General features: G+C 38.4%; 1 protein-coding gene across 20 annotated transcripts in view; it reads right to left on the reverse strand.

Annotated features, from left to right (window-relative positions):
- Window positions 1-15,933, reverse strand: part of LOC131537249 (nuclear factor 1 X-type-like) — a 109,711-nt gene that overhangs the window by 49,577 nt on the left and 44,201 nt on the right. For 17 of the 20 annotated variants that reach the window (XM_058770573.1, XM_058770651.1, XM_058770694.1 and 14 more), the window contains one exon: window positions 11,111-11,642. In XM_058770573.1, the coding sequence (XP_058626556.1) occupies window positions 11,111-11,642 (532 nt within the window). Of the gene's footprint in view, window positions 1-11,110; window positions 11,643-11,983; window positions 12,202-12,257; window positions 15,899-15,933 lie in introns of those variants that run through there. The other 3 variants (XM_058770633.1, XM_058770615.1, XM_058770607.1) reach the window with 3 other exon arrangements.

The raw sequence follows: 15,933 nt of genomic DNA on the forward strand, positions 1-15,933 counted from the left end.
TCAGAGGGGTGGTGTGTGTGTGTTCTGCTCTCAGAATTCCTCGCTCAGATCTGTGTGTGATCAAACACTGGATTAAAATCCATCACCTCCTGTTGAGCTCTGATAGTTACTAAAGAATATTGAGGTTCCCATGTGCTTGAGTCCTACAGGCACAAACGTCTGTTCTCTCACACACATACACAAGTATTTTCTGGTGACAGCTGCAGTTACACACACACTGAACGCTTACACTCACCCCATCTGAGAATTCTACAATCAACTTGACCTCTAGAACTCTCAGAATTATGTTCTCAAGTATTCTAGAACCCTTGTATTCATGTGTAACTCTCTAATTATGTTCTCAGAGTACTGTTCTAGAACTCTCAGAATAACGTTTTAAACCCTAAGAGCAACTGTACAGCACTGTACCACTGTACAGCACTCAATGTTTTAGAATCCTCAAAGTAACACACTATAGCTCTCATAATAATGGTCTAGAACCCTCAATACTAGAACTCTCAGAGTAATTTTCCAGAGCCCCCGAGAGTAATTTGCTAGAACATTCAGAGATTATGATAAGTGCTACTTTATTACACTCAATATTCAAGAACACATTCTTAGAGTAATGTTCTAGAACACTCGTGATAGCAATAGTCTAGAACTATCAAGGTAACATGCTAGACCTCACAACAACAACGTTCCCAAACTCAACTCAGAGTAATGTGCTAGATTTTTCATCGTTCTACAATTTAGAATAAAACTCTTACTATAACTGAGCACTTAAACGTTTGTACTTATAGAATGGACTTGTTATATATTTTAAAATTGAAGTTATCAATACAGTATATCAAGATATCCGTTAAAAGGATTTTCCATATTGTATTTGTTTTGCATTAGATACATGTTCAAAAGTTCACTATTAGCTTGCTAAATAGTCACACCCTCCTCATAAACTGTGTCAACCTTAAATGACCCAAGTTGGCTTACACAGAACACCTTCAGGCACTCTTTGCACACATCAAACCCTGCATACGCACCTGTGTGAATACGTCAAACGCCTGAATGTGTGTCAAAGAGAGAAAAAACTCTAGAGAGAATGTGACAGAGAGATTAAGAGTTCTGAAGATAAAAGGGCAGTTAATCCTAATCAGCACACAGACACAAATACACTTAAGAGGTCAAAAACACAGACACGCAAACACACACACACACAAACACACAGACAGCATGTGAGCACATGATCCAGATATCACTCTTGTGTTTGTCTGTATGTGTTTAAACACTTTCACTTCCTTTAATCAAGGGATCCACTCCAAGACCGAAGGTGAAATATGGGACTATACAAACACACACGCACACGTTTACTTAGCTGTCTAAAAGACTCCTTTTGTTTTTCAGCCAAGCTATAATTTGTACAGACTAACCCTAATCCAAACTCTAACCCTTTTGCAAATAAATAAAATACAAAACTGCATATTTTAGACACACACACACGCTGAAGGCTGAGAATACACAACCGTTTAAAACTTTGGGGTGACTTTTTAAAAATAAATTAATGCTTTTATTCAGCAAGGACCGATTAAATTGATCAAAAGTGACAGTAAAGACAATGTTTCTATAAAAATATTTATGTAAAAGTATTTATCTTTCAAACAAATGCTGTTCTTTTGACATTTCTATTCACCAAATGCTGAAAAAAATGTTTCTGAAGGATCATGTGACAATGTAATGATGCTGAAAATCCAGCTTTGCATCACAGGAATAAATTACATTTTAAAATATATTTAAAAAAAAATGAAATGAAAAATGTAATATTCCACATTACTGATTTTACCCAAACTTTTGAACAGTAAAGATACACTGGTTTTTGCTAGATTGCCCAGTCATACGATAGACATCTTATGAGCTACAGGCCAGAGAGAGGAATACATGCAGGGCTTATGTATAATAAAATGTATAATATTTATCTTCTGCTCAAGGAGCCAGCCAGACTATTTGTGTGTATTCTGCAAATATGACTAGCATATGCTCTCTGCCAGATGTGAAATATTCTGTGTGTGTGTGTGTGTGTGTGTGTGTGTGTATGTGTGTGTGTGTGGCATGCTTAAACATTGCTCAGCATCATTTAGAGCCAAACGCTTATACTGTAATGCTAAAATTTCCTGACCAGATCTCCTGCACACATACACACTCATACAGGCCTTGTGTGTGGAGTTGTGCGTTAAGTTTTCCTTCACTAAATGTCTCCACAAGGATAGCAAACCCTGAAATAACCTAAATTTTTGGGGACCACCCCAACGATCTATATGTATACAGACACATAGGAGTGTTTATGCTAAATATCTCTGAATAAATATTACTGCATTCTCCTCACATACAGTACATACAATTATGCACAAAATAAGAAATATTCACAGACGACGCAACTGTAATTTGAACAAATCATTTGAGGGCTTTCTGGTCAGTGTGAATATTTGGCTTTCAGCGGATGGAGCAGATATTCAAATTTGTTTGCAGTTACAGAAAACCAAATAAAATCCTTGAACTGTGCCATGCAAAACCACTATCTTTGTTTGCGCAATGTGTGTGTGCATGAGTGTTAATGTCCCAGTGCCTTCTGCAAAAGGAGAAAGATTGCAGAAGTGAAATAAATAAATGTTTCTGAGCTCTGATGAAATCCAGAGAGCTTGTGTGAATAGCGTAAGGTGGTATTAGTTTGGCTCCGAGACTAAACGTGGCCTACAGATGGATATTTGCTTCATGGCTGCAGGGTTTTTAATGTGACAGAAAAATTGCAAATCATATGCATGCAGCTGAATATTCATGCGAGACGAATGGTGCGGTTCAAAATAGAGTACTGTACAGCCGTTTATTATGGACGCGATCTCTTTCTTTCTCACGTGTAGGAGGCAGCTCCGGGCAACTAGCCATGCGACATAAATATGCGTGACGCTGAAAATCCTCTCTATATTTGTAAATGTATATTTCTCTCTCCCTCTCTTTCTTACTGATGTGGTGCTTAAGATATTACCCTTAAAAACCCATCTGAGAGAAATGATGTCTATCCCAACGCTCGGCCACAGACTCCAAGTGAACTGTCGTTGCCCTTATAGAACCCTGAATGGAGCCCAGACAAGGTATGTTGGGTTATTTGGTTGCCATGACACCAGCCTAAATGAGAGCCAATCCTGTCGCTGCCAACGGACTGTGGAGGCGGAGCATGTGTTTGTGTGGGACCGCTGTCATTTTGCCACAGAGTTTTTTGTTAGAAAACTCTGTTACAGACTTCATGGTAAAAAATCAAATATTTCCAGAAAAGTTGTTAGCTTAAAAAGAAAAAGATAGATTTGTACAAGTAAAAAAACAGAGTATAGACCAGAGTATAAAAAACAGTGTTTGCAAGGCAGTAAGAGAATAGTGTTTTAATCATTTTTGTTTTAATATATTGATTATATAATAAAGTTTGGGTTTGGTAAGATATTATTTTATTCAACAAGCTTGAACTAAATTGATCAAATGCAACAGAAAAGACATTTGTAACGTTACAAAATAATTTCAATAAATGCTTTTCTTATGAACTTTGTTAATCAAAGAATGCTGAAAAAAGTATCATGGTTTCCACAAAAATATGAAGCAGCACAACTCTTTTCAGCATTAATAATAATAAATGTAAATAATTCTGAATAAAACAATCCTTAAGCAGAACGTTTGAGGAACATCAATATATAATGTGCATGTTGATAGTTGAAAAAAAAGTTTATAAAAATAAAATGACCAGTTCACAATAAATGTCTTTAAAGGCTGCGATGTAACTAAAGCCTCTTTCAACAATGTATCAACACAGGACACAGAACGTCTTGTCAAGCCATTTTATGTTTTTTTTAATAGATAAAAGTATGCAAAAAGAGAAAAACTGAAATCTGAACACCACAGAGACCAACAGGTGCCAAAGGACCGAACACACACACACACACACTCGCAATGTATGCCAAAACGTGTACGTATGCAAATACACACCGATTCTTCTACGTGAACTCATAATTAAAGCACACACAGAGCTCAACACACCCATATGCACAAACAAAAACGCTTCTGTATGTTGATGCATATGTATAAGGCCCGGAGTGATCTAATGCAAACACACACAGACACACAAACACTTTATATTTGCCTATTAACATACTAATCATGCGCTATCCCACCATCACTTCATCCGGTGGCATACAGGGGCCCTCTGTCTCGGCACACAAAAACACACACACTTTATTTCTCGCACTCTCTCTTTCTCTCGTTTATCCTGTTATCTCTGTAAACAAACGACAGACTCTCCTCTGCTCTGACAGAGCGGGGGGGTTTGCCTTTCATTGTTTTAAGAGTGGGAAGATGCTCCCGTCTGATGAATGGGGGCTTTCTGGAGCTGAGAGCCATGAAGCTTTACGCACTCTCATTTACAGGCCTATTTTTCACACTCTTATTATGAAACACACACACACACACACACACACACACAGCCTTTCTTTCCCTTGTTATCCCATCCCCCTGTTCCTTGCCGTTTTCTCTCCGGTTTCATCCCTTGTTCTCTGCGTTCTTTCCCGCTCACCGAGACGGGCGGCCTAGATCTGTGTCCAAACTGCTTTCCAGGCCTATTCCCTTACACACAAACCCATGCCAGAATTGATTCGCTGTGTTTCTGTTGTGCTTGTCAACCGTTTTCCCTTACTAGGAGCTCCAAAAAAAAACACAACACCTTCTCTCTTTCGCATGCGGTAAGTAACACCAGAAAGAATTTATTTATGACGGCTCGGCCTTTCACCAAGGAAGACGAGCCGCTGAGCTTTGTGCCCTTCGTGCATCTGCTGGAAGAGGAAAAGTTTGGAGTGGTGAAGCCCATGGGAGAGCGACAGAAACTGACCTTTGGGAAACGGCTCAGGTTATTCTGAAAAACCTGTGGTGTTTTGTTTTGGTTTTTAAACGAGAACGTACAGCGCCCCAGCAAAATAAATTAATGAACATACAGCATGAACAGCAAGATTTGATTTGCAACTTCTTAATGCTTAGAAGCCAGTTTTATTCAAAAGGTGCACTCTGTATTATTTTCCACTATAAAACGTTTTACAGCACTGAATGTTCCTTTACACAGGATTTGATATTTTAAGGGGCAGGTTTCATTCTACATAAGCGAGTCATCTCATTAGGGCTGACATTTTTATATCATATGACCAAATACTTTTATATTTTTTATATTGGTAACCGTTTGGTTTTCAGACACTTTTACTGATGAAATTAATTAATCAAGACTGAGATTATAGTGCACTTCTACAATGGGAACAGATATAGCTTTTTGTAATCAATTAAATATAATTCAATAGAATCAGGAAAAAACTTAATCATCTGGAAGCTTTTGCATGATGCTGCACTAATTTTGCAACAACAAAATTACAAATTGCACCTTTAATAAACACTTCAAAAAGACTAGTTATAGTTATGCATTTGATTCAATAGATTGACTCATTCATTAAGTGAATCGGTCAAAGTGAATTAACTGACTCACTGAACAAGCAAGTCACTTACTTATATTGAACCTTTTAGTACATAAACAATATTAATAATTAGCCTATATAAAATGCAGCAATATAATTATACAATGTGTTTAAACAGTTTACTTTGATAAATTATTAAATAACTTTATTAAATTAAACTTGATTTTATAAACTTTATTTATTAAAAGAAGCATTAAAGGAATCATTCAGGAACCAGAATTGCTAAGTGGAATCAGAATGCAGATTCCTATTAATGAGACGGATGAAAAATGCCTGTGCTGATTAAAAAGAAACTGTCTTCAATGTCCTACAAAGTCGATCAGGAAAAAAAAAAAAAGAAGCAAACAAGCGCCACCTCCTCGCACACACGTCCACGCAAATATATAAAACAAAAATCTAATTGTATAAAAAAATTATTGACGTAACTGTTGAGCTGAAAATAGGAGGATATATCAAGACGACAGGGGTTGAGCCCCCCGAGAGAGCAGCAGAGAATGGGTGAAAAGTGAGGGAGAGGGAGAGGAAGAAAGGATCAGAGGGAGAGAGGTTGGCAGCGATGAGCTTCTGGCACCTTCTACATAGAGCTCACCGTACATGGTGCCAAAAAATGGCAGACGAGGCTGCCCCCGTTCCCTCGCCTTTTCTCCGTCTCCCTCTCTCTTGCCCCTCGGCGATCTTGATCATCCCTTTCTCCTCTTTCTAAAGAGGTTTTATCTAATGAGCTCCATGAGAATTCAATCTAACTGCACTAATGCAGAACTTCTACTCCTATAGATTGGAGTTATGGCTCAACTTTCCACGGCTGTTGCGTTGTATTTGCGTGTGTGTGTGTGTGTAATGAGTAGGCCTGTGCTGTTACTGAGCACGGCATTGTGTTCTCTGACTCGTAACCAGAGTCGTTGTGAGTGGGCCACATTACTGTCTCTCTCTATCTTACTCTCGAGGCACACAAAAACACTTTTTTTGCTTTTTGGTTTTAAATATTTCAGCCTTCTGATAATAATAGGAAATGTAATTTTACAATTTATTTTCTTATTTTAATTAAACATTTTCAAAACATTTAGAATATTGATTTTTTTTAGAATATAAAATATTTGTATACATTTTATACATATTTTTTAGAATATTTTTAGTATGTGTGTGTGTGTGCACGTGTATAATATATCCACTTATTTTAATAAATAATAGAATAACATTAAATTACTAACATTAAAAAATTATTTATATACATTATGTGCAATATAATGATTCAATGTGTTAAAAACCATTAACCTTCATATATTTGTATTAAAACATTTGGTTACACTTTATTTTAAGGTGTCCCTGTTACAGTGTATTTATCCATTTAAGTACTAAATTTAGGGTTAGGGTTAGGATTAGGGTTTGGCTTAGGGTTACTTGCATGTAATTGTGCATATTTTATTGTTATTATAATAGTAAGTACATGTAACGTGTAACAAGGACACCTTAAAATAAAGTGTTACCGAACATTTTAATGCATGAGAAATGCATGAAATGACTGCATAAATAAATAAATATGCAAATAAATATTAGATTCTGATTTTGAAAATTTGCATCTGATTCAAGCTTACTAAAACTCTATTAAAAACAATCTCTTTTATAGATCTCTTATATTTCCATTATGCGAAAGGACTGATATTTCAGAAAGTTGATAATATCATACGCAAAATCATCTCAGATAAATTGTAAATATTCAATATATTGTTTAGCACAATGTAGATACACAGATTTCATGTTTGACACCAATACAAAAAAAATAAAACACTAAAGAAAGAGGAGCTACTGAGAAGAGAAAACTCAGAAAACTCTTTCTCTTTTTAACTTTTCCTTCTCTGTCTGTCCCTCATGTGGAGTTAAAAGCAGGTGCTCATTCAGTAGAGCTGATACCGGTTTGTTTGTGTTAAAGTTTCACTTTTACAATCCTTCCTTTGTGCTCTTAAAAAGCCCATAAATGTCTGTGGTGAGTAGGGAGCTGACAAAGTAAAACCCAGAGTTACACGCAGATCTACAGTTATACTTCACATCCTTCTTGGAATGAATCAAATATAAAGACTTAAAGATCACAAAAATAGTCAAGAAATGCCAGAAGCTTAATAGTGCTGCGGTGGCATATTTAAGCAATAAACCCAAAGCCCAGGTGGGTCAAAGCCGAGCACAATCCTAAATATAGGACAAATGTAGGATTATGGAAAACAATGTGAGGAGATTCTCCACAAAAAAATAAAATAAAATAAAATAAAAAATCTGACCTATGACCTATTTTCCTTCCATTTCAACAGTCTATCAGACTTTCAGAAAGAGCCAGGAAGACAGGAAGAGTGACAAAGAAGGAGAGAGGAGACACTTGGAAGCGGAAAGAGTGATGAAAGAAAGAGAGACGCGTTATGTACACTGGCTCGAAGTGAATGACGACTGCTGAAATAATCTGTTTAACAGCTATTCCAAACATTTCATTTCCAAACAAAACACTCCCACAATGCCGCATCCAGGCAGAGAGAAATCACTACTGCACGCTCATTTCAGAAACGGGTCAAGCCTTAAAGTCCAAGAAAAAGGCATTTTTTCATAATATATTAAGCACAATTAGAAAATAGTAATAATTACTAAATCAAGCATTTTTTTACAGAAAACAAAATGGTAATTTATTACTAATCATTTGCTGTGTAATAAGTTATTTTTAAAAAATTAAAAATGATCATGTATACTGAATAAATAATTTAGCAGAAATAAATTATGTATTAGCCGGATGGATGTTCTATTAAGATTTTTCTTATTTAACAGCCATTTTTATTTCTAAAGAGCTGCAGTTAAACACACAAAATGGCAGAAAGCACATTTTTCACACCTCTTCAATGGTTAAATATTAAATTTCCTGTGTGGAGTGTTAAAGTAGGGAAAAGTTTAAATTATGTTCTCATAATAATGATATATTAGCAGCACTAACAATAAAGTCCTGGATATAAAATTAATATTCTCTTTACCCAAAAGCCACTTCCCTCCATTAGGACGACTTTCCCCATAATCACCATTCTTAAATGGAAACACCTTTAACACACATTTACCTCCAATACACCTGGATTACTACTTAGAATCTTGCATAAATAAACAAATCATTTCACACTTCATTCAAAGACAGAAATATAAGTCTAAATTTAGCAAAGTGTGGAACATTTTCGAGTCAAATCCCAAAACCCTGTCAAGCACAGGGTAGTGGTTAAAGATTCGGGCCTCAGTTCAAACTCTGGTGATCCATTTCCTAGGCAATTAAAATGGAAAGCATTTAATACAAAAAAGGCAAACTCTCCAGCTAGCCATCACTGCAGTTTCAAGAAAAAAATTGTTTTAGGGTTTTTTTTGGGGTGGGGGGTTCTTTTAAAGTGAACGGTTACGTCTCTGTGTTTTAAAATACCAAGAAAGAGAGCTGAAAACGAGTGCCCCGAGCACATACACACTCATAGTCACACACACACACACACACATGCATCTTTCCCGCACCAACGGTGTTGCAATAGTGCCAACTAGAGCAATTACTGTAGCGACTCCCGTAGCTGTCCTTTCTCTTGTTCTCTCTCGCTTTCTTATGGACACAAAAGAGGAATATTCGATTTGAGAGTGTGACAATGAAGGCCATATTTAATAGCGATAAACAAAGAGTTTGTGCTGCAAATAAACAATCGCAAGGACAAAAACACAAAGCAAACCAATAAATTAAACAGCTGAGCTGTAGCATTCAAAACAAAGAATGCAGAGATATTTTTTGGCACACACAACAAATACCTGATTTGAACTGTCAGGCTATTTCAAATTAGGATAATTGTGGTGTTAGTTAGGAATGCACAACTGAAATCAAGAATAAAATAACAGCTAAACAAAATACTGAATGCCCTCAACAAGAGCAGCACATGGGGACTGTGTGCGTCTGGGGTTGAGAAAGGCCCCCTGAGCTCTGGCATAGGATGCCACGGGCCCCGGGATTGTGCACGGCTGCCCTGCAGGGTGCCAGTCTCCGGCGAGGCTATTTGGAGCCTGATAAAAGCGGCAGTGCACACTGGAATTAGCCTGATAAGATAAGACCACAGAACAGCAGCAAACATTCTGAACGGGCAGCGCGATGGCCAACCCTGCTGGGCACAGAGTGAACCAGTTCGTGCGCTGACCGAGAGACTGAAAGACAGGCAGGAAACTGTTCAGCTGCTTTCAAATTCAGCTGCTTATATTTTGGTAACGGTTCTTTTATTGTTTTTAACTGAAAATATGCCAATTTTTTCCTCATAATTGTGGTTTATTTGCAGTACCATAAAATGAAAATGAATTAGTCACAAAAGCAAGGCAAGAAAGCCATTTCAGATTTGTAATCACAGGATTATAGATCTGTTGGCCTGAGTGTGTTTGGCCAGTCAGATCTTGTGTGCGTCAGAGAGAGTGTTAGCCGTGTCAGAAACACTGTTTGGCAGTAAACGTATGAGACCGTGCTAGTAACTTATCCAAGAACACACACACACACTCGCTCCAAAAGGATACGACTCTAAAACACACTGCCAATGAGAGAACAAGATGGCACCGTAGAACTGAAAAGGCCTGCCGTCTTGTGTTTTCTTGTGAATACAACCAACATAATATTTATATTAAACATGGTCACAGAACAAAAAGAAAGCATCTTATTATAAACAATAAAACATTACAAAAATTATGAAAATACCTCATGAAACACTATGAGCAATGGCAGAAATGTATCAGAGTTATTCATATTTCAGCAGGGGTTCCTATTTTCGAATTAGTATTTTTACATTTCTGGGAAGGATTTATGTTTACATGGCAGGTATTAATCTCTAGAATTAATAGATTTTAACAACCTTTTAGTGTACAAATGTCTCCATAAAGGCACAAAATCATTCAGATTTGAATGCAGTTGGATAGGATTTCTTCTATAAAGAGCATGACCAGATAGATTATAAATTAAATACATAAATTTGCATGCTTTTAAAAAATTGCATTCAATTTTTATGACTTTTTATGTATAAAAATCACAACTTTAAAACTCGTCCTTGTGAGTGTACAAATGTTTCCAAAAAGCACAGAATCATCCTGAGAGTTGAACGCAGCTGGATAGGATTTCTTCCATACAGAGCATAGCCAAAGAGATTACAAATTAAATACATAAATTTGCATGACTTTTTATGCCTGCAAATCACAACTTTAAGAAGTAGTTCTTATTATTGTACAAATGTTTCCAAGCAGTTCGATAGGATTTCTTCTACACAGAGCATAGCCAAATACGTAACAAATTAAATATATACATTTGCATGTATTTGAAAATTACTTTAAATGTTTTCAAGCCTAAAAATCAAAACTTCAACTTCAACTTTTTCCACGACCGTGGGAACCCTGGTTGAGGTGTAATTTCGGCTCTGGCCGCAGAACAGAGACGCTCAAAGCAAGTGTGCATAAGTGTGCTGGATGTGATGGTGATTATGTGGGTGTCATCTTACCCTGAGTTCTGACCCCTCTCAAATAATCACATTCAAGTATCAGTAGCCGTAGGGCAGAGAAAGAGAGCGTAACCCACTGACCTGGCATGTGGATGAAGTAGGCCAGGTACAGGTCCAGCTCCTTGACGGACACTCCGATGTGGTGCGGCTGCACGCACAGGGTGTGGTTGGAGCACTGCGGGGACTTGACCAGTCTCTCTCCGTCGGTGCTCTCCAGCGGGCTCCCCTTGAACAGGATCACCATCACCAGGTCCAGGCGCCAGACCTTGTCGGCTTGCCGCAGGCAGTCGATGCGGCGGATCTTGCCCTTCTGGTCGGGGTTGGACAGCACGCAGCACGGCGGCTTCTTCCCCGTGATGGTGAGCACGAAGTCTTCGCGGAATTCCGGCCGGATGTCCTTGCGCAATTTGGCCAGCAGCCGCGACGCCCACTTCTGCTTGATCTCGGGCTTCTCGCCCAGGAGTTCGTCTTTGACGGCGCGCTCCTCGTCCTTGGACATGCGTTTCTCGTGCTTTTTGAAGTACTTGCGCTTGCGGGCCTGCAGGTTGAACCAGGTGTAGGAGAACGCCCGCACGTGCGGGAGGAGAGCCTCGATGAAGGGATGGAATTCATCCTGGAGGGATGGAGAGAGGGAGGGAGAGACGGGAAGCAGGGGAGAAAAGAGGAGGGAAGGGGAGAAGATGTTAGAATCTCGGAGCATGATTCGGCGGCGCTTTGTGAAGGAAGGTACGGGAAACGTGCGAGTGTGCGTTTGCCAGGATGACAAACAAACACACGCACACACATACACACACACACACACACACACATTTGTCATAAGCATCACAAAACAGACAATGTTATGCTAGTTTAGAATTTAGAACAAAAATTCCTAACTAGAGTATATAATAAAACTACAGACATGCTATTATGAAAAACAAAACAAAAACACACTGAAATTTTAAGTAACCTCACTTTTTTCTTCTGCATTTTTTTTTTACACTGACATTTTTGTGTTTCAAAAGATCCTTTTCTCAGTTCAAAACAGACAATGATGTTTTTGAGGGACAGACGTAAAGAGTCCGCAACAGCTGCTCACTGTCGCTTGTGCCAAACCGCACAATCAACTCCTGCTACCGCACGTCCTGATCCAAACTACATCGCCACACGGCAGACACAGAAGCAGCACGCCACAGACAAAACGCACAAGACATGCAGCAAAACAGCTAAATAAAGCGTCTGTAGTTACCATTCTGCACTTTCATCATAAACCCTGCTGGCCGATAAGGAGTGGAAAAACGAGTGAAATGTCTTCTTCGCACTCAGCTCGACACTACATGCCCCGATTATTTAGTGCACAATATCAGAGTTTTTAATGTCGTTGCAAAAGTTTAAAAAAAAAATTGAAAATAATTCTAAAAGTTAAAATTTTGTAAAAATGTCCAGTCGAAGAGGAGAGAAGAAAAATTCAGAAAATCTTGGAGGAGCCAACAGTGACAGCTCTGGAGATACAAAAACAAGAAATGCTAGAGAGAAATGTTTAACACACAAAACAGGGGAAATAAGAGGGGGAAAAAAAAAGTTCAGAAAAAAAAAAAAAAATGGGGATTTTGCCAGCCACCAAAACCAAAAATTAAATATTACATATGAGAACAAGAAAGCGGACAATGAAATCGCTCATAATCAAAAAGTATTGTACTCACTGTTAGAGAAAAAACGTACACAAATAAATACACAAATACCGCAACAAAGAGAAAAAATGTTTGGCAAAGCAGTAAGTGGTGTTTGTTCAGATATGCGTGCTCTGCATTCGACACACAGAGAGCGAGAGATAGACAGAGAATGGGAGATAGACAGAGAGAAAGAGAGAGAGACAGAGAGGGGGGTAGAGAGGAGCGAATGGAGAGCGCAAAAAAAAAAAAAAAACGAGAGAACCGAATCAATGTTGGAAGAGCGCGTACGACCGCTGGCAAACCCGACAGAAGCTTCTTTTTTTCCCCTTTTTCCTCTCCAACTCTATCTCTCTCTTCCTCTCCATGCTCTTTTCCTATCCATTGCCTCAGAGTGTGCCAGCGCGAAGCTGAGCCCACCTATTTGGCACCGGGTGCCCGATCGCTCAGCCAATACGCACGCTTGAAGGGCTGAATGGGAGGGAGGCAGGGACGGAGGGAGGGTGAAAGAGACGGAGCGAGAGAGCGAGGGGGGAGATAGTGTAGGGTTCGGTCAGTGGGTTGGCTCCTTACTTTGCCAAATTAACAAGTTCCTATCTTGTGCAACTGCAAAGTCCAGAGCACATTAATTTTGCATGTGCCAATCAGCGGCGCCGCCCGTATTCCATTCCCACCCCAATTTACCTCCATTTTCCCCCTCTTGTCTTCAAGAACCGAGCTCATATGCACACACGCACTTTTGCCATTTTCACCAATGCACTTGCCATCACCTCCATCGAGCGATCGCACAGCAGTGTCCCCATTTGCCTCGTCCCCTCCCTCCATTGAGCGGCGTGTGAACGCGCGGGCCAGAACTCCCAGCAGACGCTACAGACCAGCAGCTGCCTTTAGATTCGGCGCACAAACAAAGAGCAAAGAGAGAGAGACGTAGTCCACAGCAGAACAACACTCTCTCTGAACTTTATCTGAGAACGTGAGCACGTCAGATACGAATGTGTGGACACAATAAAAAGAGATTTTTTTAAAGAACAACAAAAAAGAATTTCACATTAAATTGCTTTTATAAGAGTGTTTTAATAGTTGTTTCCTTTAATTTCCTGGTTTCCTACAACTAACTAACTTGTCTTGCCAGTATTTTCAACAGTAAGTCCAACTAGCAAAAAATATTACGTTTTTTTAAAGAAATATATTTATATTTTTCATTTAGCATTAAGTATTGTTCACCAAAAAATTATCTAAATGCCAAATAATAGCCCACTATTCATATATTCAATATTCATAAAATATTAAGTATTCTTTACCTATAATAATAATAATAATAGATTAATTTGCAATACAATTCTAGAAATCTAGAAATTATACTGTTATAAGGAACTCCATGAAAGATTCAAGTTTATAAAGTTTATAAACATCCTTTTACAGGAAAACACGGACATACTGTGATTTATTAATACTTTTGAATCCATTCTAACCGATGCATCCAAGACTAGCGCAAATCAATCTCGCAATTTCAACATCCTCATATAAATTAGCCAGCTACCATGTTCAAATATTTAAATCAGCAGGATTCGCAAAACCAATATTCAATACATCACTGAAAACCAAATGTTAAAGTTTGCAACGGCACATGTTCATTATCAACGAACACCAGATGTAATGACAACACAGCATTGGTCACGGTTTCATGAACCAGCCTGAAACTCTCTCACACTGACCCCGAACCATAGCACACAAAACATTCAATGATTAAATCCTGTACCAAACTATATACAACATATTAAAGGAATTCAGTCAATCCCTGTTTGCAATGATCCGTTATGATCCATACACAGAGCCAGGGAAATCACTAGCTTGAGCAGATTCGTATCAAGTGATTTAATCTGGTTTAATCCCTACAATGAGTTTACGCAACATATGCCACTCTCTCAGGGCTACGCGACACCTTAGGGCGACCAGCAGGCCTATCCGAGACCACCGGGTGAAGCAGCCTCATTCTCAAAGCAACTCACTGCAGACTATTCTGCAGTTGCCAGTAGGCGCCTGCTATGTAAATGCAGCGTTTCCTAACAAACAAAGCCGAGCGTCAGGTTGGTGTGTCATTTTGTTTGTGAATGTTCCATTGCCTTGCAATTCACTTTGCATAATTCCAATCCAAATTAAAGGAAAGTTCTACACAATTCATATCATTTGACTGTGTACAAAGCAAGGTGTCTTGGTATTTTGTTTTGCCTACATTTTGTAGGCAAAACTGCAATCATTCTGCATGTTGTTACAGTTCGTATCTGATTTGGTTTGACAGACTACATGGATTTTGTGTCTGACACATTTATTTCCATGAAATAATTTCCATGTCTGCAAACAAAGAGTTTGAAAGTGTCTATGTTAAATGACCTGAGGGGAAAAGGTGTCAGTAACAAGTTCATTGTTCTTGCTTGAATTATTAGTTGAATGATTGCAGCAAATCTGACATAATTTTGGACAAAGCAAACTTTATGACAGCGTGAACTCTGCGTTGTTATCATGAGATTAAATTAGTATGCAAGCCATAAACGGCATATAAAACAGCGTTTGCTCGTGTTCCCGGCAAGCTTGCTGGATCTGTTCACTGCCGAATGCCCTTATTCAAACTCTTTTATACCACAGCCTATCTTATCTTTGTATGACACTCTCCTCTCTAAACAGCGACCTTTGTTTTACGCAAGAAAGAAAGGAGAGCGCTAGAGGAAGATAAAAAAAAAAAGTTTGAGAAAGAGAGATTTCTACGAAAGGCTGTCTCACTCTGCTGCGTACTGCTTGTGTGTTTTTGTTTCTGTAAGTATAGCAAGGCCAACTTCTTCCAGAGAAAGAGAGAAAAAGGCTGAGATTGTGAAAAGAAAAATCGGCAGCACGCACTCTCACACACTATTATCCTTAAAAGACCTGTTACTACATAGGCTATTACACCAGAGAGTAGCTATTACAACATTTATGAATTTTATCAAATTTCTACTCTGATGTTTTGGAATTTATTGATTCTGGGAGCTCATCAAATGTCTAACATTATTAATCATTTTGAAACGTTTTAGTTTGTGTGGTTGCCCTTTATTATAGGCTATCCAATGCGAAGACCGTAACTGACTAACATAAGAAAACAGGCTTAATTGTGACTCAAAAGTGCCTTTTTACTTGACGTAACACCGACAAAGAAAACAAATTCAATGGCAATAACGACAAAAATATGTTCCATTGTAAAGAGAGACTTATAAAAATATACCA

The sequence above is a fragment of the Onychostoma macrolepis genome, chromosome 01 (genome assembly GCF_012432095.1).
Source record: "Onychostoma macrolepis isolate SWU-2019 chromosome 01, ASM1243209v1, whole genome shotgun sequence".
Classification (NCBI taxonomy): Eukaryota; Metazoa; Chordata; class Actinopteri; order Cypriniformes; family Cyprinidae; genus Onychostoma; species Onychostoma macrolepis.